This window comes from Oryx dammah, unplaced genomic scaffold (assembly GCF_014754425.2).
Source record: "Oryx dammah isolate SB20612 unplaced genomic scaffold, SCBI_Odam_1.1 HiC_scaffold_18, whole genome shotgun sequence".
Taxonomy (NCBI): Eukaryota; Metazoa; Chordata; class Mammalia; order Artiodactyla; family Bovidae; genus Oryx; species Oryx dammah.
In genome coordinates this window covers 94,296,521-94,322,373 of record NW_024070202.1, presented here as the reverse complement: position 1 = coordinate 94,322,373, position 25,853 = coordinate 94,296,521, and the positions used below count along the sequence as shown (strand labels likewise).

At 43.5% G+C, this 25,853-nt stretch overlaps 1 protein-coding gene across 3 annotated transcripts in view; it reads right to left on the bottom strand.

The window, feature by feature from the left end:
- Window positions 1–25,853, bottom strand: part of LOC120877350 (carboxypeptidase A5) — a 93,589-nt gene that overhangs the window by 49,554 nt on the left and 18,182 nt on the right. For all 3 annotated transcript variants that reach the window (XR_005724316.1, XM_040259636.1, XM_040259635.1), the window contains 9 exons: window positions 18,322–18,403; window positions 17,780–17,914; window positions 16,440–16,538; window positions 12,793–12,894; window positions 10,889–10,993; window positions 10,005–10,115; window positions 8,768–8,858; window positions 4,681–4,880; window positions 3,517–3,601 (listed from right to left, as the gene is read on the bottom strand). Coding sequence is in view for 2 of the 3 variants with exons in the window: in XM_040259635.1 (XP_040115569.1) it covers window positions 3,517–3,601; window positions 4,681–4,880; window positions 8,768–8,858; window positions 10,005–10,115; window positions 10,889–10,993; window positions 12,793–12,894; window positions 16,440–16,538; window positions 17,780–17,914; window positions 18,322–18,403 (1,010 nt within the window). In the remaining variant the exon portion in view is untranslated. The remainder of the gene's footprint in view (window positions 1–3,516; window positions 3,602–4,680; window positions 4,881–8,767; window positions 8,859–10,004; window positions 10,116–10,888; window positions 10,994–12,792; window positions 12,895–16,439; window positions 16,539–17,779; window positions 17,915–18,321; window positions 18,404–25,853) is intronic.

Sequence of the window (25,853 nt, the reverse complement as noted above, 5' to 3'; positions counted from 1 at the left end):
TTCCTGCTTCTTCCAGTCAAACTCTAGCAGAAACTGGATAAAGGTGTAGTGTAGATGATACTGAATAATAAAACAGCAATGTCAATAGCAGCTATCATTTGTTGAACATCTACCATGAGCCAGTCATCATACTGGTAAGTTTACATTTAATCTTTAATAAACCAGTGAGGTGGGTATTACTATCCTTGTTTTTCAGATGAGAAAAAAATCCAGGCTCAGAATAGAATACTTTGTCTAAGAAAATATAGATGGAAAATGGCAGGGCTGGAATTCAAATCCATCTGATGACAAAGCCCATGCTTTCTTCAACCTACTTGGGGTTCAGTTAGAATGTTTTATATATATATATATATATATATGTAATATATATACATATATAACATACGGTGGTGGTGGTTTAGTTGCTCAGTTGTGTGCAATTCTTGTGGCCCCATGGACTGTAGCCCACCAGGCTCCTCTGTCCATGGGATTTCTCAGGCAAGAATACTGGAGTGGGCTGCCATTTCCTTCTCCAAGGGACCTTCCTGACCCAGGGATTGAACCTGTGTCTCTTGTGTTGTGGCAGTCTCCTGCATTGCAGGCAAATTCTTTACCAACTAAGCTACCAGGGAAGCCCATAATATACACATGTCTGTTAAATGAAAATATGCGTCCCTTCATTTTTCCATTGTTTCTGAACGTTGTTTCTTATGATACCATTTGTGATTTTCTAGAGATGCTGCTTCACGGAGAAGGCAATGGCACCCCACTCCAGTACTCTTGCCTGGAAAATCCCATGGATGGAGGAGCCTGGTGGGCTCCAGTCCATGGGGTCGCTAAGAGTCGGACACAACTGAGCGACTTCACTTTCACTTTTCACTTTCATGCATTGGAGAAGGAAATGGCAACCTGCTCCAGTGTTCTTGCCTGGAGAATCCCAGGGACGGGGGAGCCTGATGGGCTGCCCTCTATGCGGTTACACAGAGTCGGACACGAATGAAGCGACTTAGCAGCAGCAGTAGCAGAGATGCTGCTTCAGCTGCAATTACATGTTCCCTACGGTTATGGAATAGGCTCTCCTAATCTCTCTGAAATTCCTGTATAATTCCTACAGATTTTCTCTACCTTGAGAAAAATGCTGAATAAGAAACAGACTATGATACCAGCAAGTTACATAGCAAGTTCAAGTATTTCAGAACAGGTTTTAAATTCAGGAAGAGGGCAAGAGGACCTCTGCTGAACAAAGTGATCAGATTCAAGAACTTCACTTTACTTGGGTCCTTGCTAAGTCTACCTACCTACTTTTTTTTAAACATAACTGGGAACATACCAGTAACACTGGTGTGCACACTCTTTTTTTCAATTAACAATTGAAGATTATTTCCTATTAGCACATACAGATCCACCTCATTCACTTAAGGGCTGCATAATGTTTCACTGTAAATGAGGTGAAGTTGCTTAATCATATCCGACTCTTTCTGACCCCATAGACTGTAGCCTGCCAGGCTCCTCTGTCCATGGCATTTTCCAAGCAAAAATACTGGAGTGGATTGCCATTTCCTTTTCCATTTCACTGTAGCAATGCACCAAATACATTTTTATTCAGTACTCTACTGATAAACATTTAGGTGCTTCCCAGTCTTCTATAACTAAACAATGCTGTCATGAACATCCTTAAAACTCACAATCTACCCATGAGCCAAACAAGCTCAAAGAATTTGTTTCTAAGCCCTTAGTAGATCAGAATCTCTGAAGAGGAGGGGAAAGGGTTGCTAGAGGAAGGTGGCCTAAGGAAGGAGACATGAAAATTCTAGAAAGCAGACACAAGAATTAAAGAAGCAAAACCAGCTCGGCTGTTTAGCAAAAGGATTGAACAGTCCAATATAGCACAGAAGGCTTTCAAGATACAACAACTGACATCCAGAAGGCCACTCAGTCATGAAGAAAGGAACTTAAATCTCTTCTACATGCTCAAAGAAGGAAGGAGAGTGTGAAAATCCATTTTAGAATTATTTATATTTATACAAATACAAATAATTTGTATAATTGAATAATATATACAAATTTTATAATTCATCTAAAATGTATATTATAATTCATCTAAAAGGATTAATCTAAGGAAAGGGTCAGCACTTGAAGGAACAAATGTCAAGTATTTATATCCTACACACCCTAACCCAGAGAGTTAGAGTATTTTTATACAAAAATTGATTTCATTTAGGGGAAGAAAGGAGGGCAGGCACAGCCTATTAAAAATACAGAAGATGGGCTCTTGAAAGAGGTAGAAAATATTATGTCTCTTGGTAACACTCAGGAGAGCCTTTCTCCTATTCTGTTGGAGCAATCTGATGAGTATCTCTTACTTTGGGCACAGCTGGGAAGAAGAATGTTTTTTGATATGGGAGGAAAAGGCTATTCTTTAAACTGGCATTTAGACCCAAAGACCAGGAATCTGGTGACCTCCAGAGATCTTTGGAGAGGACCTCCTCAGAAGTCTCCTGCCAAGTTCCTTTAGCTCTCTCTGGCATAGGGCTCAGTTCTGACTAATTAAATAGAGGGTGGTGAATCTCTCCTGATGTGTTTGTTCTCAGAGGTATTCCCATTCAACAACTAGTAATGATAAACCATGAGTAATTACTAGCTTGTTGATGCAATTAGCAACACAAACATCAATATCCTGCTAAGTGTTTTATGCAGCTTGGTGGCATGTGAAATACAGACAAGAGTGCTGAGGTCAGAGTACAGATGAGGACCTAGGAGGTGGGATGGAGAATCTTCGCAGAAGAGGAAGACTGAGGAGAACAGCAGTTGAGGGCAAAGTAAGTAGGACGGGAGAGCAAGTTACAGTATGGAAAAGGAAAGCAATATCGGCAAGTTTTCAGGGGCTTTGAGGGCAGACCAACTGTTGGAAAACTATTTACAGAGGAGGTGCCAGAGGGGGAGAAGAAGGGCACTTGTTTGAAAGGAGCTTAGCTCCCCATGTTTTGTGTTCCTATTTCCCATTTGTAGCTAGGGCCTTGGAAAACAATCATATCCTTCAATCTGATCTAAAAATTTAAAGATCAGATCACAGAATAACGGAACTAGAAGGATCTCAGCAGGAATAGAGTGAAATGCTCAGATGAAACACTTCAGCGAGAAACCAAAACAAGGGTATTTCCTGAAACTGAGATTGAGTTGTAGGTGATGGGTCTCAAGACCCTTGTCAGGTCTGGAGTCTTCATAGAGTTTTTTTGTTTTTTCAGCTCAATGCTAATGACTGTCTGGAGGACCTCCTAAACCAAGCCTGCTATGCATGTGTTCATTACAGACAGGAAGGTGAGGGGGTCCCCTCCACGCCCTGGTACCACCACCCCAGTTTGATGAAGATGGTTGCCTGCCACAATTACCACCACAAGGACTTGACATAAATTCAGCCTATCACTAGCAACAAAAACAGGTTACAACATAAAAAAAAGGCTGTCTTGCGGCTCTTCTCCAGCTTCAAGTATCCTCTCCAAGTGTTCCTAGTAACCAGTAAACTCAGGGAGTACTTACAGATAGTGGAGCCGACAGGACCCACTCGGTACTGAGTGCCCGACAAGGAAGCCATAGCTTTGGCTGCATTCTGCGCCACCATATCCTAGGAACAGGGAGATCATTAGAGTGAGAAAGAATGGACTCTGAAGCCAGACATTTCTCAGCTGTTCTGTACTGCAGTGGATTGGAAGATCCCGAACCCCCACTCCCCAACCCCTCCCCACCACCCAAAGTTCCCTTCTGGCCTCCTTCTTTCCCATCTGACCAGAGCCAAGGCCTAACTATAAAGTGAGAGAAACGTAATGGTTCCTCCGACTCCTTCTATCACATCCTCAGTTCTTTACTTCCAGTTTGGGACCAGGGTAAGGAGAGAGGTGGAAGAAGGCCAGATAAGTGCTCTGAAAACAGGTGTATTATAAACTCAAGGTGGGGTGCTGTATTGCGCTCTTTGCAGATCTGGAGGGCTGCTCCCCAGCCCATTAGAAATCTAGTAAAGGCATCACCATGCTCACCTAACCTGAGCGAAGGCACTGTCATGTTCATGAAGACAGCGGAAGGGCAAGTATGTTCCAGAGTTTTAAGAGTCTGGGTGTTCTCAGAGTGGAGGTGGAGACAGGGCCACCATATATAGATGTGCCCTACACAGAGGACCTGCTTGAGACCAGAATCTAGCCCACACCTAGTCATAAGCCCTGTAGCTGTGACCCCCGGCAGAGGGGCACACTCACGCACACCAGCAGAGAGAGAGGCCTGCAGTCACTCTGCAGATGTCAGGCCCACTCCAGGGAGTTCACCCCAAGTGTCTGCTCACATCCTGGGGTGAAACACTGCATGCAGCACAGAGCACCCCTGGGACCACACCCCGAGTGAGGAGTACCTCCCCCCTGCCCACCACAATGCCACCCACAGTTCTTGACGAGCAGTGGATCTGCAATACATTTTGGTCAGAAAGACAAGTGAGAAGGAAAAACAGCATCCAGTGTAGATCTTGGAACTCACAGCAAACACAGAAATAAGGGGGATCACCTTCTTCCTGTTCCCAGTAGGCCTGATGGCACATTGCAGAGAACAGAGAGAGAACACTGGGCCCTTCTGGAAACAAGCCCAGCTTCTGGACTTTCTCTACAAAGCTTGAGAACCACCACTGTACCAGCACATAGAGGAGACACATATACCACTTACCAGTTCATCAGCATCCCCGGTTCTCATAGTCGTGTAGCCGTATGGATACATCACCAGCTGCAAGTAGCTGTGCAGGTCGATGAAGCATTTGAAGTCCCCATGATTTGCAATGAAATCTGCCACCAATTTCACCTCCACTTCTGAATGGGCATGGGGTCCATGATACACGTCAGAGCAAGGGTCCCTACTGGTTCCCACTCCTGTGGGCAGTGACCCAAGCAGAAACGTTAACCCATGGGCTAAGGAAAGAGAAATGCAGGATTCTCCACCCAGAGGAGAGGCAGAAAGCGTGCCCAGGTCACTGCTGGCTACCCTGAGAATCTAGTCTGCAATGTGTATATATTGTGGGGAGGGTGTGGAAGTGGGGTGCTGAATCTGCCAGTGTTGAGCAGGAAAATTAATAAGACTCCTTTAAATGGATAGAGTTGACCTTGTACTGTATCACCAACAATTAATGTCATATTTTACAATGAGTAATTAATATGTATTCTTGATAATTAATATGAATACTAATTAATAATGAAAATGACTCCATTTATTCTCCAACTAATTCTCTTGGTTCAGATCTTAATGGCCAAGTGCTGCCAAAAATAATCTATTGTTGTGGCTAAAATCTCTTGATTATTTGACAGATATTTTAAATTATTGCCTTCTGTATTACTTCACAATATAGCCCCCAAAGGTATCTGATATGTATGTGAAAGCATCCCTGTTGTGACTTAGCTTTGATGCCCTCAGTTGCCACATTTTTATCAGCTCCTTTCCCACAATCACATTATTTTTCCCCCAATGGTTTGTGTGGTATTTCTTTGCAAGTAAGAAAATTAAAACCATTACATTAAAACATCACATCAAAAGCAAAACATCAGTACAGCTGTGGAACAGTGAAAGAGAACCACCAGAATTTGGAATTGAAAAGTGAGTTTAGATCCTAAATTTCATCAACCGTATGCTCTTGAGATTGTCGCTGAGCTTCCATTGTCCCATTTCCAATAAGAAAACTCACTCTCTAGGTCAGAAGAATAAATAAGATAATATATGGGAAGCTATATAGCATATAGTTGGCACTACTGTGGGGGTGATTTTTACATAGCTAGAACTCAGAACCCACATCTCCTAATTCTCATTCTCTTTCCATAACATCAAAGGGCAGAGGTTCATATTTATACATCTAAGGGTAAACTAACACCTAAAAAAGATGTCCTTTTCATTATAGGGGACTGGAATGCAAAAGTAGGAAGTCAAGAAACACCTGGAGTAACAGGCAAATTTGGCCTTGGAATGCGGAATGAAGCAGGGCAAAGACTATTAGAGTCTTGCCAAGAAAATGCACTGGTCATAGCAAACACCCTCTTCCAACAACACAAGAGAAGACTCTACACAGGGACATCACCAGATGGTCAACACTGAAATCAGACTGGTTATATTCTTTGCAGCCAAAGATGGAGAAGCTCTATACAGTCAACAAAAACAAGACCAGGAGCTGACTGTGGCTCAGATCATGAACTCCTTATTACCAAATTCAGACTTAAATTGAAGAAAGTAGGGAAAACTGCTAGACCATTCAGGCATGACCTAAATCAAATCCCTTATGATTATACAGTAGAAGTGAGAAATAGATTTTTAAGGCCTAGATCTGATAGATAGAGTGCCTGATGAACTATGGAATGAGGTTCGTGACATGGTACAGGAGACAGGAATCAAGACCATTCCCATGGAAAAGAAATGCAAAAAAGCAAAATGGCTGTCTGGGGAGGCCTTACAAATAGCTGTGAAAAGAAGAGAAGCAAAAAGCAAAGGAGAAAAGGAAAGATATAAGCATCTGAATGCAGAATTCCAAAGAATAGCAAGAAGAGGTAAGAAAGCCTTCTTCAGCAATCAATGCAAAGAAATAGAAGAAAAGAACAGAATGGGAAAGACTAGAGATCTCTTCAAGAAAATTAGAGATACCAAGGGAACATTTCATGCATAGATGGGCTCAATAAAGGACAGAAATGGTATGGACCTAACAGAAGCAAAAGATATTAAGAAGAGGTGGCAAGAATACACAGAACTGTACAAAAAAGATCTTCACGACCCAGATAATCACGATGGTGTGATCACTAATCTAGAGCCAGACATCCTGGAATACGAAGTCAAATGGGCCTTAGAAAGCATCACTATGAACAAAGCTAGTGGAGGTGATGGCATTCCAGTTGAGCTATTTCAAAGCCTGAAAGATGATGCTGTCAAAGTGCTGCAATCAGTAAGCCAGCAAATTTGGAAAAGTCAGCAGTGGCCACAGGACTGGAAAAGGTCAGTTTTCATTCCAATCCCAAAGAAAGGCAATGCCAAAGAATGCTCAAACTACCGCACAATTGCACTCATCTCACATGCTAGTAAAGTAATGCTCAAAATTCTGCAAGCCAGGCTTCAGCAATACGTGAACCGTGAACTTCCTGATGTTCAAGCTGGTTTTAGAAAAGGCAGAGGAACCAGAGATCAAATTGCCAACATCCACTGCATCATGGAAAAAGCAAGAGAGTTCCAGAAAAACATCTATTTCTGCTTTATTGACTATGCCAAAGCCTTTGACTGTGTGGATCACAATAAACTGTGGAAAATTCTGAAACAGATGGGAATACCGGACCACCTGACCTGCCTCTTGAGAAATCTGTATGCAGGTCAGAAAGCAACAGTTAGAACTGGACGTGGAACAGACTGGTTCCAAATAGGAAAAGGAGTACGTCAAGACTGTATATTGTCACCCTGATTATTTAACTTATATGCAGAGTACATCATGAGAAATGCTGGACTGGAAAAAGCACAAGCTGGAACCAAGATTGCTGGGAGAAATATCAATAACCTCAGATATGCAGATGACACCACCCTTATGGCAGAAAGTGAAGAGGAACTAAAAAGCCTCTTGATGAAAGCGAAAGAGGAGAGTGAAAAAGTTGGCTTAAAGCTCAACATTCAGAAAACTAAGATCATGGCATCTGGTCCCATCACTTCATGGGAAATAGATGGGGAAACAGTGGAAACAGTGACAGACTTTATTGTTTTGGGCTCCAAAATCACTGCAGATGGTGACTGCAGCCATAAAATTAAAAGATGCTTACTCCTTGGAAGAAAAGTTATGACCAACCTAGATAGCACATTGAAAAGCAGAGATATTACTTCGCCCACAAAGGTCCGTCTAGTCAAGGCTATGGTTTTTCCTGTGGTCATGTATGGATGTGAGAGTTGGACTGTGAAAAAGGCTGAGTGCCAAAGAATTGATGCTTTTGAACTGTGGTGTTGGAGAAGACTCTTGAGAGTCCCCTGAACTGCAAGGAGATCCAACCAGTCCATTCTGAAGGAGATCAGCCCTGGGATTTCTTTGGAAGGAATGATGCTAAAGCTGAAGCTCCAGTACTTTGGCCACCTCATGCAAAGAGTTGACTCATTGGAAAAGATTCTGATGTTGGGAGGGATTGGGTGCAGGAGGAGAAGGGGACGACAGAGGATGAGATTGCTGGATGGCATCACTGACTCGATGGAAATGAATCTGAGTGAACTCCGGGAAATGAATCTGAGTGAACTCCGGGAGTTGGTGATGGACAGGGAGGCCTGGCGTGCTGCGATTCATGGAGTCGCAAAGAGTCAGACACAACTGAGCGACTGAACTGAACTGAAGGGTAAACTGGTATAGTTTAATCTTCACAACGTTATCCTGCCTGTTGGGGTAATAGTGCTAACTGCTCTCCTGTTACCACCAAGAGCCATTCCACCGCTCAGTAACTTGCCCAGGAACCAGGACGGCCAGGTAGAAGGTCAGCCCATGGATTTGTATAAGATAGAATAGTTTTAAAGATAATAGTGTTCTCTCAGGAGGACAGAAACTGCTCAGTCATTCCCTTTCAAAATTACAGTGAACAAAAAGAGAAAAAAAAAATTACAGTGAACAATAATATAGAGTGATACACAGAATAAGGGATTTGCCCAGTTTCTCAGTGAACCAGCAATGGAGATAGCCTACAAACCAGTTCCCTCACTGCCAGCTCAGAGACCTGAGGACCAGCCTACCCAGAGGTATCAGGATTTAATAACTCTCTCCCCCACCTACCTCCAAAATGAGAATTCCAATTTCTATTTGGATCAGTACCAATGCAGGTGCTTCCAGGATTTACAGACCGTGTCTTCCTCCATAATCGGTTCTGAAAAATTCACCAAGGAAGAAACAGCATTCAGAGATGGGTCAGGGCACAGAAGAGGTGAAGATTTTCTTTGGGGGGCCTATTATAGAGATGGCACCATGGATGGGGCAAGCTGCCTGAAGTTCTGGAGGCAACTTCAGAGATCTGGAGGATCATCAGGGTTTCAGACTTCTGTAACTGCAGAGTCTCCTCTCCTTCCCAAGAAGGGAGAATTAGCCTCCTGATCGGGAGAAAAGGACTTCCCCAAAATGACCTGATGCCACCTGAACCACTGAATAATTTAGAGCTTCAGTCAAAGTGGAACAAATGGACATTATCAGCCTCAGTGATAACTGATGTGATAGCAAGTGCACAGCAACTATTTAACCCTTGCCTAAAAAACTGACCTGACTCCAATCGAGCATCTAGATCTGACCACAAGTGAACAGGAAACACGGGATGAGGGAATAAATTAAATGGCACAGAACAAAGAAGTCATCAGGCAAATTCATAATGTGACTCTACATGACAATTTACTTGGGTTTCTCCAACAAATGAATGTCATTCTAAAAGACATGTGGGGGCAGGGCAGGGGTGGGGAAGACGTCGTATAATTAAAAAGCCTGCACAGTTGTAACAACCAAACACAGGTACAGACCTTATTTGGATCCTAATTTCAACAAATTGACTCAAAAGACATTTTAAAGATAATTAGGGATATCAGATGACATTGAAAAACTTCCACCCAATTTTTTTACTGTTGATAGTGGTAGTGTTTTAATTATCATCAACTAGAGATGAAGACTAAAGAAGTTTTGAATGAAGTAACCTGATGTCAGGGATTTGCTTTAAAATACGTCAGGGAAAAAAAAAATATGTGGGAGGGAAAGAAATGAAAAGAAGATTGGTAAAGTGTTGATAATTGTTCAAGATCCATAATAGGGAGTTCATTAGACAATTCTCTATAAGAAAAAAAAAACATTCCCTGGTAATCCTCAGCCCAGAGAATGACTGGAAAATGAGACTCCCCCAAGGAAGCTCCTAAAGTGCACATTTTATGGAATTTTTATCTAAGGTCATAGATAAAAGGTCTACGCAGTCACAAAGCAAGGAAATCAACAAACAGGTCTTAACTCCAAGCCCAGCCCACCTGTCAGTATTACTCACGTGAGTATGAGTGTACACATATCCATCAGGATTGGCCACCGGCAACAAGAAAATATCCATTTTCTTCAAGATGGAGGTGATGACCAGATCTCTCCCATAATCACATGCAATCTAAGCAAAGACAAAATGCTTGTCAGCTATGTCTTTGCAGGCTGGGTTGCTAGATCAAAGTCAGAGTATCTTCCCCAGATGCCCAGCTCCTAGAACAGCATCTACCCTCTGGCAGTCTCCCTGCCACCCTTGTAGGTGCAGCTCTCTGCAAAGCCCACAGAGCACTTCAAAATCTGAGGGAACATGGCTACCTGATGACATCAACTTCAATGAGTCCTGGGCTGCCTGGTTTATTCTTCCTTCCAGGGGTTAGGAGCAAGGGAAGGGAGAATCACACATCATAATAGTTATTAGGAATATGAGCCCCTGTGCTAAGGTTGGGGAAGATGGATCCTCCACTCACACCACCCCACCTCCTTGGAACTGGCTTAAACTAGACTTTCCAGAGGGACAGAGCATGGAGATAGCATGAGGTCCCTGAGGGCCAGGGGAGCCTGAAAGGGACTGAAGGTAAAAATTATCTGAGCCTTGCTGCTGAGAAGGCCCTGCTCCCTTCCTGCAGGACTGATTATGTGTCAGTGTTTCGGGGCCACCGCTACAGCTCATTAGTATGCTCACTGCTATGAGCGGACATTGCCATTTAGCTAAACTATGAGGCTGACTGTGGGGTTCTGATCTTTTGATTCGCCAATTTGAAAAGACACCCCCAGCCTATTGTTCCTGTGAGAGTATCCTCCTAACCTACCATACCCCCACCCCAGGCACAGCTGCATAGTACAGTACAGGGCACCCCTGGCCCTGCAGAATTCTGGGCTAATATGAGGCGACATGACCTTTCTCGCAGTCCAGATTGCCGTGGCCGGTGCGATCCACTCCCGGGCATGGAGGCCTGCATTCAGCCAAATGGCCGGCCGCCGGCTGCCTTTCCCAGTGCTGAACTGGAAGGAAAAAGAGGCCAGAAAATTACCCTTCTGTCTGGCTGTGTGTCTACTCACCTCTCCTCTCCTCTTCCCAGCTCGCCCCTATTCATTTAAACCATTTAAGATCATTCAGAGGCCAAATGTTCCTGAGGGCACCATCCATTTATCAGGCTTCTTCAGGTCAAGGAGCTTAATTAGCTGACTGGCAGGGCCCAATTGCAGCACCACAGCTCCAGGCAGCTTGAACCACTCCAAGGTTGGAAGCAAATGGGAAGGGGAAACAATTGCTATTGTGAATTATAATGTCAGTGTGATTAGAGATAGTATTATGTCTCTTAAATGGACTTCCCTGGTGGCTCAGATGGTAAAGTGTCTGCCTACAATGCAGGAGACCTGGGTTCTGATCCCTGGGTCAGGAAGATCTCCTGGAGAAGGAAATGGCAACCCACTCCAGTATTCCTGCCTGGAAAATCCCATGGATGGAGGAACTTGATAGGCTACAGTCCATGGGGTCGTAAAGAGTCGGATACAACTGAGTGACTTCACTTTCACTTTATGTCTCTTGAATGACCTCAAATGGTATCTCGACAGAGAGAGACACAAAAGTGCATGAACCAGCCTCTTCTAGCTGATGCCATAAATGAAATCAGTTTTAAAATGAGGAAGGGAGGGTTCACTATTGCTCACTGCATGAAATGAATTCTGACTGCTCCCTTTTAGTGTTGGGTCCCCTTGGGTATGAGCTTGGTGCAAATGAAGCAAAGGACTCCAACAGTTGGCAAATAATCTAAATTTATGTAGATTATTTGACAGCAACCAGCTCAAAGGCAGGGCTTCTCCCACTGGTAATTTCACCATTGCTGTAACCCTGGATCCCTCAGGACCTATACGGATCTAAAGGTTTGACAAATTCCAGGCACCATCACTTGTTCCATGGTTTGTATCTCCAAATTCCTTTTTATTCATTTGGCTGGATTATTTATGTAATTTATGTCACTGCCATAAATTCTTTGCCTCTTTTGCCAATATAGACCTAAAATCTGTTAGAAATATCTGGAAATTAGTCTTGATGCAGCCAAGGATCATAGACTGGGCTTAAAATTACACCAACCCCAAAATTACCCTCCTAGATTGCTTTTCCAACAAGTACCCTAAAGAGCAGAATGGAATTTTTAGAGCCATCCCAATTTGTCTTCATATTTACAGAAGATGGGAATGGAGGCAAAAGACTGTGGCCAATCTGAGAGCTTTCTGAAACACTAACCACCTCCCACTTCTTTCATTTTTTAAGTTTTGTAAATTTTCTTGGCTGCCCTGGGTCTTCATTGCTCTGCGTGGGCTTTCTCTAGTTGCGGTGACTTCTCTTGTTGCAGAGCAAGGCTCTAGGGCTCACAGGCTTCAGTAGCTGCAGGCTCAGTAGTTGGGGCACACAGGCTCTAGAGCATCGGCTTAGTTGCCCCTCAGCTTGTGGAATCTTCTTGGACCAGGGATTGAACCCAGGTCCCCTGCATTGGCAGGTGGATTCTTAACCACTGGACCACCAGGGAAGTCCACTCACCTCTTCTTGATGCTGCCTTTCAGCCAAAACTTGGAAAGGGATGTGCTCCTTCTAACTCCATTCACAACAAGCAGAAGCAGGGGACCCTGTGTCAGAACAACTTCTAACCCGAGCAGAGGTGTCCCCACCTCAACCTCCTCCCTGAAGTCAAGGAAGTCCTTACAAGCTGCCTCTTTCAAAAGTGTGAGGGCTGAGTCCTAGTCACAAGGAACCAGAAGCCTGAGTCCAGTCGGGCCCTTCAAGATGCATGGAACCTCACCTTCAGTGCATACATCGATCGGTTCTCAAATGAATGCCCAATCTTCACTGCACTCACCAAGTGAGGATAAGATTTGACAATGAAGTCCATCTCTTTGTGAATCTGAAGTGTTAAAAAGTAAACACAGGGGCATTTAAAAATTTTGTTCAGCTCTAGATGGGTATCTGTGAACTTTATTTTGTTGATATTAATGATTTTTTTATAGTCCCCTAACCTTGGGGTTAACAATATGAAATGCTTATTATTAAGCAACTGCCTAAGAATCCATCTCTATGATTTTCTAGAGAAAAACACATTTTATTTGTCCACAAAATTATAGTCCATTAAATGAGAGTAGAAACACTTATACAGATACTGCTCCAAAAGTGTGGCCCTTTGCACTATACTAGTATAGGTCGTATATTATCACCCTGCTTATTTAAGTTATATGCAGAGTTCATCATGCAAAATGCTGGGCTGGATGAAGCACAAGCTGGAATCAAGATTGCTGGGAGAAAGATCAATAACCTCAAATATGCAGATGACACCACCCTTATGGCAGAAAGCAAAGAGGAACTGAAGAGCCTATTAATGAAAGTAAAGGAGGAGACTGAAAAAGCTGGCTTAAAACTCAACATTCAAAAAAACTAAGATCAAGGCACCCAGTCCCAACACTTCATGGCAAATAGATAGGGAAACAATGAAAATAGCAACAGACTTTATTTTGGGGGGCTCCAAAATCACTGCAGATGGTGACTGCAGCCATGAAATTAAAAGATGCTTGCTCCTTGGAAGAAAAGCTATGACTGACCTAGATAGCATATTTAAAACCAGAGACATTACTTTGCCAACAAAGGTCCATTCTGTCAAAGCTATGGTTTTTCCAGTAGTCATGTATGGATTGAGAATTGGACCACAAAGAAAGTTGAGTGCCAAAGAATTGATGCTTTTGAACTATGGTATTGCAGAAGACTCTTGAGAGTCCCTTGGACTGCAAGAAGATCAAACCAGTCAATCCTAAAGGAAATCAGTCCTGAATATTCATTGGAAGGACTGATGCTAAAGCTGAAGTCCTAATACTTTGGCCACATGATGAGAAGAACTGACTCATTTGAAAAGACCCTGATGCTGGGAAAGATTGAAGGCAGAAGGAGAAGGGGAGGACAGAGGGACAAGATGGTTGGATGGCATCAAGGACTCAATGGACATGAATTTGAGCAAGCTCCGGAAGTTGGTGAAGGACAGGGAAGCCTGGCTATAGTCCATGGGGTCACAAAGAGTCAGATAGGATTTAGCAACTGAACTGAACTGAGTCTAGATAACCAGCAAGGGCCCCATTTAGCCAAGATTCTTGAAAGAACTCCCCTCCTTTTTTTTTCATCACTTTTCCCATCAGTTAGAATGAAAATTTAGCATGTACTATAAATATATATAATACCACACAAGTATATTATGTACATTATAAAACAAAAAATAGAAACAAAAGTTGTTATATTAATAATAAATTCAAATATATGTAGAAATATAAATAGAGATTGCAACAGTTTATTCCTCCATTCCAGTGGACTATCTTGCTTACACCCCACTGTACAAGCACTCCACTTTGGAAGTGATTCTTCTAAAGACTTTGATCTCTCAATTGAAGAGCTGTAATAAAGCAAGGTTATGAATGCTTTCATTTGCTTTCAGAAAAAAGAAAAGGTTTGCTTTAAATAGAATTCATCCACCTTAGTTGTTCAAACTTTTTGAGGGCTGAAATAAGGAAATAAATGAATTTATATTTAGACCTTAAATTTGAAAGAAGGAGCTTTACAGAGAAGGAAAGTGTGCAATCAATACACAATAAAATCAAGCTTAAAGGGTTTATCAGACTTGCAGACATTATGGCAGACTGAGCAAGAAACTCGCTCTCAAATATACAGGCAAGCCAGATAAAATACTATGAAAATGAGTCCCAGCCAAATTTAAAAGCCAAAAAAAAAAAAAAAGGAAAAATTGTGCCAGAAATGAAGAGAGAGCAAGCTAACAGAGTACAGGACAAAAGATGAAGCCCTAGGGCTGGATATCTGTCTTAGGTTCTGAGGGTTTACAGCAACCAGGAAGAGGAATAGAGGGCAAAGGACCCTGCTTGGAGCAAGGAGCAAGTTCCAACTTGGACCTGGAAAGTGGTAATTATGGCCATGAAAAGGGCCTGGAAACTCTATCCACCGATCCTAGAAAGTGGAGCAAAAGCCAGATGCCTGCCTGGAGTCATGAGAGGAGAATTACTCAGGAAAAGTTAAAACAACAAGCTGTGTCCAGACATGGGGTTGCAAATTCACAGTGCCAACACAAGGGGAAAGCTTACCCACAACAATAACAAAAGTAACTGCCACCACAACAATATGCACAAAGGGTCTTAAATTAGAAACCCTGGCAGAGACAAACATGAAATTCCCTTTAGAGACCTAAGAAGGTTCAAGTGATTGTGGGATATGTGCTTCTAAAAGCTGTTTTTAGAAAGAACTGAATACGAGCAGCCTTCTGCTGCAAGCCAGATGACAACGATACCTCAAGTCAGAGAACAAAATTGAGTGGATAGGAATGTGAGAATCCTGCAACAGTCAGGTGAGGGGATGGTGTTTCCAGAATCTTGGGTGACATTTGCAACCTGTTAGCTCAGCTCAAGAGTGTCCCATGTTAATGAGGCCATCATCACGGGTTGGATCCCTGTGTGGGCCTCAGCTCCATTTTCGTCCATGGCCCTGGACTGAACTCCTGACTTTATCCAGCTGTTTTGCAGATGTATGTCACTGGTCACAAGAGGGATCAAGAGGCAGTATGGCCAAGTGTACACAATAAACAAAGCTACTAACAATCCTGGGAAAGAAGTGGAAAAAAAGCTTGGGAAAAAAACCTCATCTGAAAGAAAAATAATTCAAAGTATATGCCTCATGAAAAGCATGCCAGGAACTCTATCTTTGGATATATATTCAGCTATTGGAAACAATACCAGTTTAGATTTGGGGTTTGTTCCTGCGTTAGCAGAGAATTTCCAGACTAAGGAAAAAAACATTGAGCGGCCTAAGAAAACCATAGGCTACGTGATTCAGTTCCATTCCAGTCCTTCTTGGTTCTTCAAATTCCAATATTACATTAAATTATTCTGCTCCAAATTTCTTATTTGAAGGGTTGGCTTACCTTGAAAGCCATTTATGTAAGTGATTTCTAACTAAACACAGCACCAACATGTATTATGGAACAAATATACATTATAAGTAGTCATGATAAATGAGTGGAAATATTTGGTTAACCTTGGAAATAATCACTTGTCTATTTGCCTGGGATAAGTAACACTTTAATCTGGGTGAATAAAGTACAGGGATTCTGGTGGAATATAACAAGGTTGAATCACGAGGACTGAAAATGGTTGCAATTACTTCATGGTTTTCTTGGAGGGGCTGCTTAAGAAAAGAAGGAGGCATGTGGCAGTAAATGTTCAGTCTGCCTTTCACTCTGCTCTTAGGAGATAAACAACCCAAGAATTAGAAAGAAATTGAAGTGTACACATTTTAACCCCTCATTGTAGGCATACTGTGCTAGGGACTAACACCTCCTGGAAGTAAGTAGAGGGGTTACAAAACCCAGAAGGCCAATGATCTGATCTTCACCTGCTCTGAAATACTTACAGCTTCCAGGGTGTGATAGGCCCCATAGTTAAAGCAATTACTGCTCAGTTCTTGGCGTACATTGCGTTGCAGTTGTCGGTCTTCACTATCTAAAATGGTCTGAAACAGACATGGCAACATTACAAAGTGATTCTCTGGGGACAGAGGTTCATGTTGTTTCCACTCTACCTTGGGATATGGCTAGCTAAGCTGGCAGCACCCTCAGCACACATATCAAGAAGCACAAATGTCAAGGTGTAAAAGGGGGTCAGATTTCTTCCCTGTATCTATAAAATCTTACTTCTTGGAGCCCAATGTACATCACCTCATTCAAAACTCACTTTCTCCCTGGAAGCAACATATGTGCCATTTGGTTATTCTATAGTACGAATTCTCTAGACGTCAGCCTGCATCTGGTATCCAGTGCCTCTGAAATACCCAGCTTGGGAAACCATTCAGAAACAAAGAAATTCTTACAACCACTCCTACTTTGAAGGCTCCTGGCAGATGTCTGTGACATGTGAGGATGATTAATAAGCTCACAGCTGCTCACACCATCAGGAAACTCCCAGGCCAAATCACCAATTAGCCCACAACCCACCTCGGTGAAGGAGAGAACGTGAGCCAGACACTGTCCTGCTGTTCAAATACAGCTCGTGAGGCTGGTGTCTGACTTGGGCAGTGACGCTGACTCTGCTAGGGGCTGCTGGTAACATTCTCCCTTTCGCCAACCATGCTTATTTATTATTTATTTATTTTTGCCCATGCCACATGGCATGCAGGATCTTAGTTCCCTGACCAGGGATTGAACTTCTCCCCCTTGCAATGAAAGTGTGAAGCCATTGGACCAAACATCCTTTGAAAGAATTCTCAAAGGATATTTTTTGACTGGCCTTCAGCACCTCCCCACCAGCACACATTCTATTCTTCCCTCTTGATTTCAAATAAGAAAAAAAAGACTTAATACTTGTGAGAAAGCCATGACATACCATGCACTGTTAGACATTTTATGTACATTTATGTACATTTAAGCACTTAATCTCAATTAATCATATGAAGTAGGTATAACTATTACCATTTTACTGATGAAGGAACAGAGTCTCAAGAGGGTAACAGTTTGTCCAAAATCACACAGCTAGTAGTTAGCAAAATCAGGATTTGGATCCAGATCTGACTGGTTTGCCATGTAAGCCCTTTCTAGCACATGTTCCTCTAACAAGTCACTGCACTTTACTTCCATATACCTCAATGTCTTCATCTGTTCAATGGAGAAGAATGAGGCCAGAACCTGAAAATGTTCCAGGTCCACTCTGGCTGCTTGGTCCTATGCAAGACCAGTGGAGGGACCTTGGCCTACCCACCTGCAGGTCTTCAACAGTCACTGAGTACTCTAAGCCATGGTCCTCCAGGAAGGATTTGACTTCCCGCAGACTGAAAGAAGGGACCAGGACATCTGCAGGATGACCGAGGGTAGAGGGAGATTTCCACAAGTCGAGCTGAAGACAAAAGAAGTAAAACCAGGCTAAAGGATAGTTCAGGTAAAAACCACAATGAACTCATTCTTCTAGAACAACTGCCAAAAGCCTGGGTGGTCCCTGAGAAGCTGAGTTCTGCACAAGGGCAAACTTCTGCTGTTTCACAGTTTTATCTGGTCAGGCCTGCCCAGCAGGCAACACACAGCAAAGCTCAAGGAGTAACAAGTCAATGGCAAAAAGATGAAGCCCTCTGCTGAGGACCCCATCTCTCTGGAGAGCACTTCCCCACCAACTCTCTCCATTGTACAAAGACGTGTTGATTAATATAGGATTATACACAGAAACTCTTCAGGAATAACAATGCCAGTGCTGCAAGAGTCTTCTCCCACCATGGTTAACTGATACTCAAGAGAAAGAGAACTAGGTACCTTAAGGTTGTCTGAATTCATTAGCTGATTGAGTTTGCTGATCTCATCTTCATTTCTAATGTTAATTCTGAAAACTTGGTGCCTGGAGAAAGTGGGGGGAAAAAAGCAAAAGATAACGGTAAAGCTTTCAGTTGGCAAATAAACCCCAGGTCTACTATCCCAGACATAATGAAAGGAAATGGTCTAGTCTTTGGTTATAATATATAGCCACTAAAAATAAGGCTACGTGGCAAATATGAAAAAGTGCTTATGGTATATAACTTTCAGGGAAATATTAAGTGAAAGAGCAGGACACAAAATTGTATGTATGCCATGACTGTAAGTATGGAAAAAGCAGATGCATTGGAAGAAAAACAGACAACGGAAATATAGCAAATGCTGACAGTGCTTATGTTCGGGTCATGGGATTATGGATGACTTACTTTTTTCCCCTCGTATCTGTTTTCTGTAATGTGGTCATATTACTTTATAATGAAAAACATATATATTTTGCAGAAAGGAATGTTCCTGAGCTACACGCAAAGCTAACTCAAGACATAAAGAGGCACTTCTTCACTGTCAAGGTCTAGGACTGAAACTGGCTGAATGTCCATGCTGGAAAGAGCAAGAAAAGAGAACAGACCTTCCATCCTGGGAGGGTTAGTTATTTTTCCTCTTAGCATAGAGGGGAGAGGCTGGGTGCTCTCCAGGCCCTTCCAGCTCCAGAGTCCTACACAAATGCATGGTGCTGGGGCTGAATTTGGGATTCATCCTCCCAATGGGGCTCTGACAGGGCCCAGAAGGAAGCTGGCCAGTCCCAAGTCCCCCTTTGTTGTTCGTCCTGCACTTGTTTCCTATACATCATTTAGCTCCCGCGGCAGCAGCAGGGGTAGAGGCCCCCGAAGTCCTGTGTGTGGGTGGGAGAAGGCCAAGCCTGAAAAGCTGCCTTTGTGCTCTCAGCCGGCTCAGAGAGCCAGGGGAGCCATTAGGCCGTTGCTAGGTGACGGCCCGAATGAATCGGCACTCAACACTGTCACATGCGTCATCCCTTTGACACAAATGAATGCGGGAAGAGCTGCTGGAGACGGCTGTGGGCTGAAGGACCTGTTGACAGAGAAAATGGTTCTGTCACAGGGAGCTAAACGTGCAGCCTCACGTGGCAGATCAGCATCTCCTCATCAGAAAACCGGTCTAATCCGGATGAACTCTCAGAGCTTAACTTTGTTCTGGGAGCTTCTGGGGGGTCTCCAGGGGGTCTGGTCTAGCCTCTAAGGAGGTAAGGTCCGCTGCAGAGTTGCTTCTGTTGCAGGCAGCAAATTTGAAGGGAACGCCATTGCTGAAGCCTCACTTTCCCCCTGCTCATCTGGTCTCCACAGGGTCCTGGGAGGTGGGCAGCCAAGTGCTGCCCATGGGAGTCTCTGAGGCCACAGTGGAGAAGCCACTGGCTGGCAGGTATCAGCCCGAACCTAACAGACTTGCTAGATGTTGGACTGCAGCCCTGGGAAGATGGGGAATCAAACCACCATTTATTTCCCTGATACAGGCAAGCAGCCTTGCAAAAGTAACAGGTTTAAAACAAAAGGGAAACCCTTCCTCCTAGCTGAGTACCAGGACCTATCTGTAGAACTCATGCTCTGTCACAACCTGTCCTCAATACTCCAGAAAAAGGAGCATCTTAAAAATGGGTGTTCTGCCTATTTGCAGGGCAGCAGTGGAGATATAGACATAGAACAGACTTGTGGACACAGTGGGAGGAGAGGGAAGAGTGAACGGAGAGAGCAGCACGGAAACATACATTACCAAATGGAAAACAGACAGCCGGTGGGAAGTTGTTGTTTGATGCAGGGAGTTCAACAGAGACTGTGTGATAACCTAGAGGGGTGGGATGGGGAGGAGGAGGGGTGGAATGGGAGGGAGGTTCAGAGGGAGGGGACATAGTATATCTATGGCTGATTCATGTTGATGTATGGCAGAAACCAATACAATATTGTAAAGCAGTTATCCTCCGATCAAAAATAAATAAAAATTTTTAAATGGGTGTTCTGAAAAGTGGCTGTGCACTGGCATCTCTGTTAGCAAAATGAGGCATTGGTAAAATACAGCATTGACTGGAGTATCACAAAGAGAACAAGGAGGGAGAAGGAATAGGAAGAGAAAAAAAGAGGAACATAAGAATAATGGGCTCTTAAGAATATTAAAATCATGTTACACATTCATCCACAACATGTGCTTTAATTCTCCCAAAGTGATAACTTCACAGCAGAACTTTCATACTCCTGGGCACAGTCCACAAGGGAGTACAGGGAATCTAATTGGCCCTGATGATGATTAAACTCACAGCTCATTTCATTACGTCCTAATTAGCCCAGCTCCAAAGGATAAAGACACATCTGTAACATGCAGACAGGCAGGGTGGAAGAGCTGGTACAGAATAGAGTCTTTCCCCACATGTCTCTCCTCCGTCTCTCTCTCCTACACATTCTTGGCTCCAGCCTCACTCAAATCCCAAATTCACCATACATTTTGCCCTCCTGTGCCTTTGCACATGCTGTTTCCTCTGCCTGGATATCCAGCCCTTTTCTTTATCTGCCTAGCCAATCTCTCACCCAGGCTTTAGGACCAACCTTCATCACCCATAAAGTTTTCCTCAACCAGAAAAGACAATGTTAAGGACAATCTTCAGATGGCACTAAAAACTGGCAGGAGGCAAGGAGGATCTAACATTATTCTCATGAACATAAGTTCATCCATACCTAGAAGCAGAAAAAACCTAAATGGGTGCCAGGTGAAGGACAGCCTTTCTCTTGCCCTCACTATCTTTGTCTCTATTTGGAAAATGCACCCTGAGAGTGTGGGTGGTGGAACATAACCTGTCTCCACCATCTGGAAATCTTTTCAAAGATTTAAGCTCTTTCTGAAGATGGAAAATTGGCCTGGGGAGGGGGACATGCTGGGGTTTGCAGGTTGCCATTTTTACCCTTCCTACTCCGCATAGGTAGGTGTTCCTACAGCTCTTAACTCTGTACTCTTAACTCTCCAATACCTGGACTGGCAGCTGCTGCCAACACAATGGTTAGTGATCCACTCTCAGTCACTCTCACACTCATCCCATGTTCTGGACAGTCAGTAGTCATCTTGGTTCTGAGCTTCTATCCCTCCCTGCTTTCACCATGTGGGTAGCCAAGCAGCATGTTCTTTGTGCCTTTCTTACTTGCATCCCCAGCCAGTCTTAGAAGCCACCACATCTGAGATGATTTCATGGAACTCTTAACTCCCTACCAGTTACTGCCAATGCTACAAGTTCTGCAACTATTTCCTGTTCTCTGCTTGCTGTACACCTTTAGGCATCCTGGCCACCATCCTATCCTTAAGATGAGTGGAGCCCAGGACAGAAGACACCAGCAGAGTGAGAGAGACTGGGGAGGTAGGTGAGATCGGTGGAAGGAGCAGAGACTGAGGGTGTAGGAGGGATGAAACCATCACCTCCATCTCCATTAGCACTGTTCCCCCTATAACCCAACCTGCTTCCTGGCTATCTAACCACTCGAATGCTCAGAGACCAACTTCCCCTTGTTCTAAATGTTCACCAAGTTGGGCTATGTCTATGGACCTCAGGAAGAATTCCTCCACCTTTGCTGGGTTCCCTACTATAAGGCGAGAAAGATTTGGGAGTAAGGATGACACTATTGATTAAAACTGTCTAAAATTTGCTCAGGCACACAGTGCTTTCTGTATAAGCTCGTATGGTGAGCACTCCAGACCCCAGGCAAGCAGTATCAACCCAGGTGTCCACTGCATTATATGAGAAGTCTGTATCTTGAGAAATAAAGTTTTTTTTCAGCCATGTGAATAGGTGCAGCGGGAGCCTGAGAGCTCTATGCGTCAGCCCACATAGCAGCAAATGTAGGTATTACACACTTACTGCTGAGCTGCCTGTGGAAAAATCTCCTTCCCTCACCACCTGTTATGCCTAAGCGCTCTGAGCTATTTGGCAGTAGAGACCAGGTGTGAACGGAAGTCATCAACATAAAAATTACTCAATCACATATAAGTAATTACTTCAATAAACAATCTCAAAGTCCCTTTAGCCAGATAGTACAATGGAGAGTAAACTAACAGATATAGACAAATCAGTTAGATATAGGATTCTTTCTGGAGATTGTTGTTCAGTTGCTCAGTCATGTCTGACTTTTTGTGACCCCATGGACTGCACTTGGGTTTTGCGTTCAGAGTTCCAACTCCCCTGCTTACCAGCTAAGTAGCCTTGGGCAGGTTCCTTAATCTTTCTAAGGCTGAATTTTTTTCATGTTTAAATTGAGGAAAATAACACCCCTGCCTGGCAGAATTGTGTGATCCAAAAGATAATGAAAGTGACAGCTCTTTGCAAATGGCAAAGCATTATGCAGTAATGAGTTATTAGAATTCAATCTTCCAGTAGAGTACCATGGCATCCTTTCATCTCTCCTACCTCCCAAATGTCCTCGCCTTTGTAAACCAAAAGGCATTCTATGTGGAGCACATGTGCACGTGCACGTGCACACCCAGAATGAACAGGTGTACTGTTGCCTTTCATAGCGAAGGCTAAGCAAGACCCATCAAATCTCCAGATGCTAGATGCTATCAAGAAGGGTCTGCCAAACCTTAACCGTTAACAGGAAGGTGAAACCAAGAAGCCTGTGGCCCAGGTTTTCCTCTAAGTATGGCAGAAACTGGGCTTCTCCTGTGGTTCAGCGGTAAAGAATCCACCTGGCAGTGTGGGAGCCACGTGTTCAATCGCTGGGTCAGAAAGATCCTTGGAGAAGGAAACAGCAGCCCACTCCAATATTCTTGCCTGGGAAATCCCACAGACAGAGGAGCCTGGCGAGCTACAGTCCATAGGGTCATAAAAGTTAGACACAACTCAGTGGATAATCAAGAACAAAACACAGCAGAAATTAGAAACAATTGGCAAGTCTTAGTACTTCATAGCACAGGAGTAACAAAGTAGGAGATGCCTGAAACTGACCTTAGGAATAAACCAGGAAGAAAGAACTAGCAGGAATTACGAGGCTGGGGAGGGACCAAAGACCACCTAGTTTTGACAAGACAGCTAAAACTGAGCCTGATAAAGAAGTAATTGGTCCAAGATGAAACAGGGGCAGAGCTGGGACAGGAGTCCAGGTCTTCCCTCCCAGCACCATACCACCTGAGGTACAATCAGCCATTCATGTCCAAATCTATTAGGTTCCTGTATCTCTGAACTAAGTAATAAGTCCAAAAGGAACTTACCCAGAAAATGTTTCTTGGTCACAGATGCCAGACCCAATAAGGGCCCCAAAGAACAGTATCCACTTCATGTTCCAAGGATGCCGGTCATAGAGTGGTTGAGTCAAGCTGTGTTTATAAGGAGTCTGAGGCAGACTCATGTCCTCAAAAATGCTAATATGATTCCCAAGCACCCCTGCAACTCTGACAGTACATCAAGTGGGTCTTTGATGCCTCTTCCATTCCTTTTGGGTGATAAAGGCCAAGCCTCTTGACCTACAAAGTCAGGAATCTGCTCCTCAGGCTGGAAAAGTCTGTGACAAGGGTTCTGTATTGCTCAACACTTGGTTTTATAGTATTGTTTTTTGAGTGGAGAAGGCAATGGCACCCAACTCCAGTACTCTTGCCTGGAAAATCCCATGGATGGAGGAGCCTGGTAGGCTGCAGTCCATGGGGTCGCTATGAGTCGGACACGACGGAGCGACTTCACTTTCACTTTTCACTTTCATGCATTGGAGAAGGAAATGGCAACCCACTCCAGTGTTCTTGCCTGGAGAGTCCCAGGGATGGGGGAGCCTGGTGGGCTGCTGTCTATGGGGTCACACAGAGTCGGACACGACTGAAGTGACTTAGCAGCAGCAGGGAAGTCCCACAGGGCTGGATAGAACTTACACAGACAGAAGAGGCCAGATTATAAACCTGAGATTGTGTTAGCTCTAGAATAAAAATAAAGACTCTCAAAGAAACCCCAAGTCAACTCCAAGATCACATACTTCACACACTTGACAAGCCCTTCTCTGGTGAGAGTAGATCATGATGGAAAGTTTGTGGCTTCTGTTTTGAATCTGACACCTAATTTTTCTGACTCCACTAAAAAGGCAAAAATATACGAGGTACATGGTATAGGAGAAATGTGTTAGTCTTAATAAATTATCAGTTTTCCTTGGAATCTAAAAAGATAAGGCTTAATGGTATTATTAATAATAAAACTTTCTTACATTTACTAGAATCCGAGTCTGGTGTCCTTTCTACCGAGTCACAGAAGAATAAGTGGAAGACACTCACGATCTCCACTTCTTAAGGACTCTGGAGCCTTTTAGTCCATCCAAGGTGCCCCAGATCGCACAAGCCTCCCCCATTCTACTGTCCCCCATCCACATTCTTTCTGTACTTTCTCAAGGGAAGTGGATTCAACCAAGGGTCATGGTTGGGAGTGTTAAAGAAATGTTAATTCTGACATTTGTTACAACTGTAAGGGAGACTATTCAAGATTATTGCAACAAGACTTCCCTGGTGGTCCAGTGGTTAAGACTCCATGCTTCCAATGCAAAGCGCACAGGTTAGAAGCCTGGTTGGGGAAGTAAGATTCCATGTGTTGTGCAGTGTAGCCAAAAAGAAAAAAAAAAAGGTTATTGCAAGAGAGGTCATGCAACAGGAGAGATTAATTGTGTTCAACTTCAAATCCATTAAATATAGCAGAGCAAGGAGGTCAGTAGATGGAAAATTGCTAAGAGGAGACACAAAGTATAGGGAGAATTTTTGCTTAACTGACCTAACAGGATTTGTGCAACAGGCAGGCTACAGATTTAGACATCAATGGTGGAGAATAAGGAACCTAATCAGATATCAAGGACTGAGGGATGACTTATCAGTATTCTTTGCTAAGACTGACTGAGAGTCCAAGGATAAAGCTAAGTAGAAAAGAGGGCTCAGGGAAGCCTGTCTAAGGTTTGGTCAAGAAGAGTTCGTCAGGAGTTGTGGAGCTGGGGGGCCTCTATCGGGGCTCTTTTGTCCTTCCAACACTGAAAATGAACGCCTAGGCCCACCTTGATCTGTCAAAAAAGCTGGGCTCTACTTCACCAAGATAGAGTTCAGCTTGAGAAGCTGAGATCTAAATCTGCAAGAAATCTGAACTAAGTAATCAAGCACTCAGAATTCCAGGCAAGCTGAAATTCACTTCCCACCTATATCTCCCAAGGAAAGCCATTAACATGAAGAAAATCCAGATCTCTAATGGAAGTCAATGTCTAAAGAGAAATGATATGGAATCTGAGACTCAGATTGATGGAGCAGCCTGGAGGGAGGAATGTCATTGGTTTGCCATCACTAGCTTTTATCATGCAGCGTATCACAAACAGAAACCCAAAAGTCAACAACGGATCCAGAGTATGCAGCACCTAGCATGATACTTAGCACAATCTAGTTGCTTAACTAGTATTTATTGAGTTAATAAACTCAGAAGTCCCTTTCTAGCTCTAAAATGTTACTCTCTTAAGATGAAGGAGCTGACATATACCACAACATGGGTG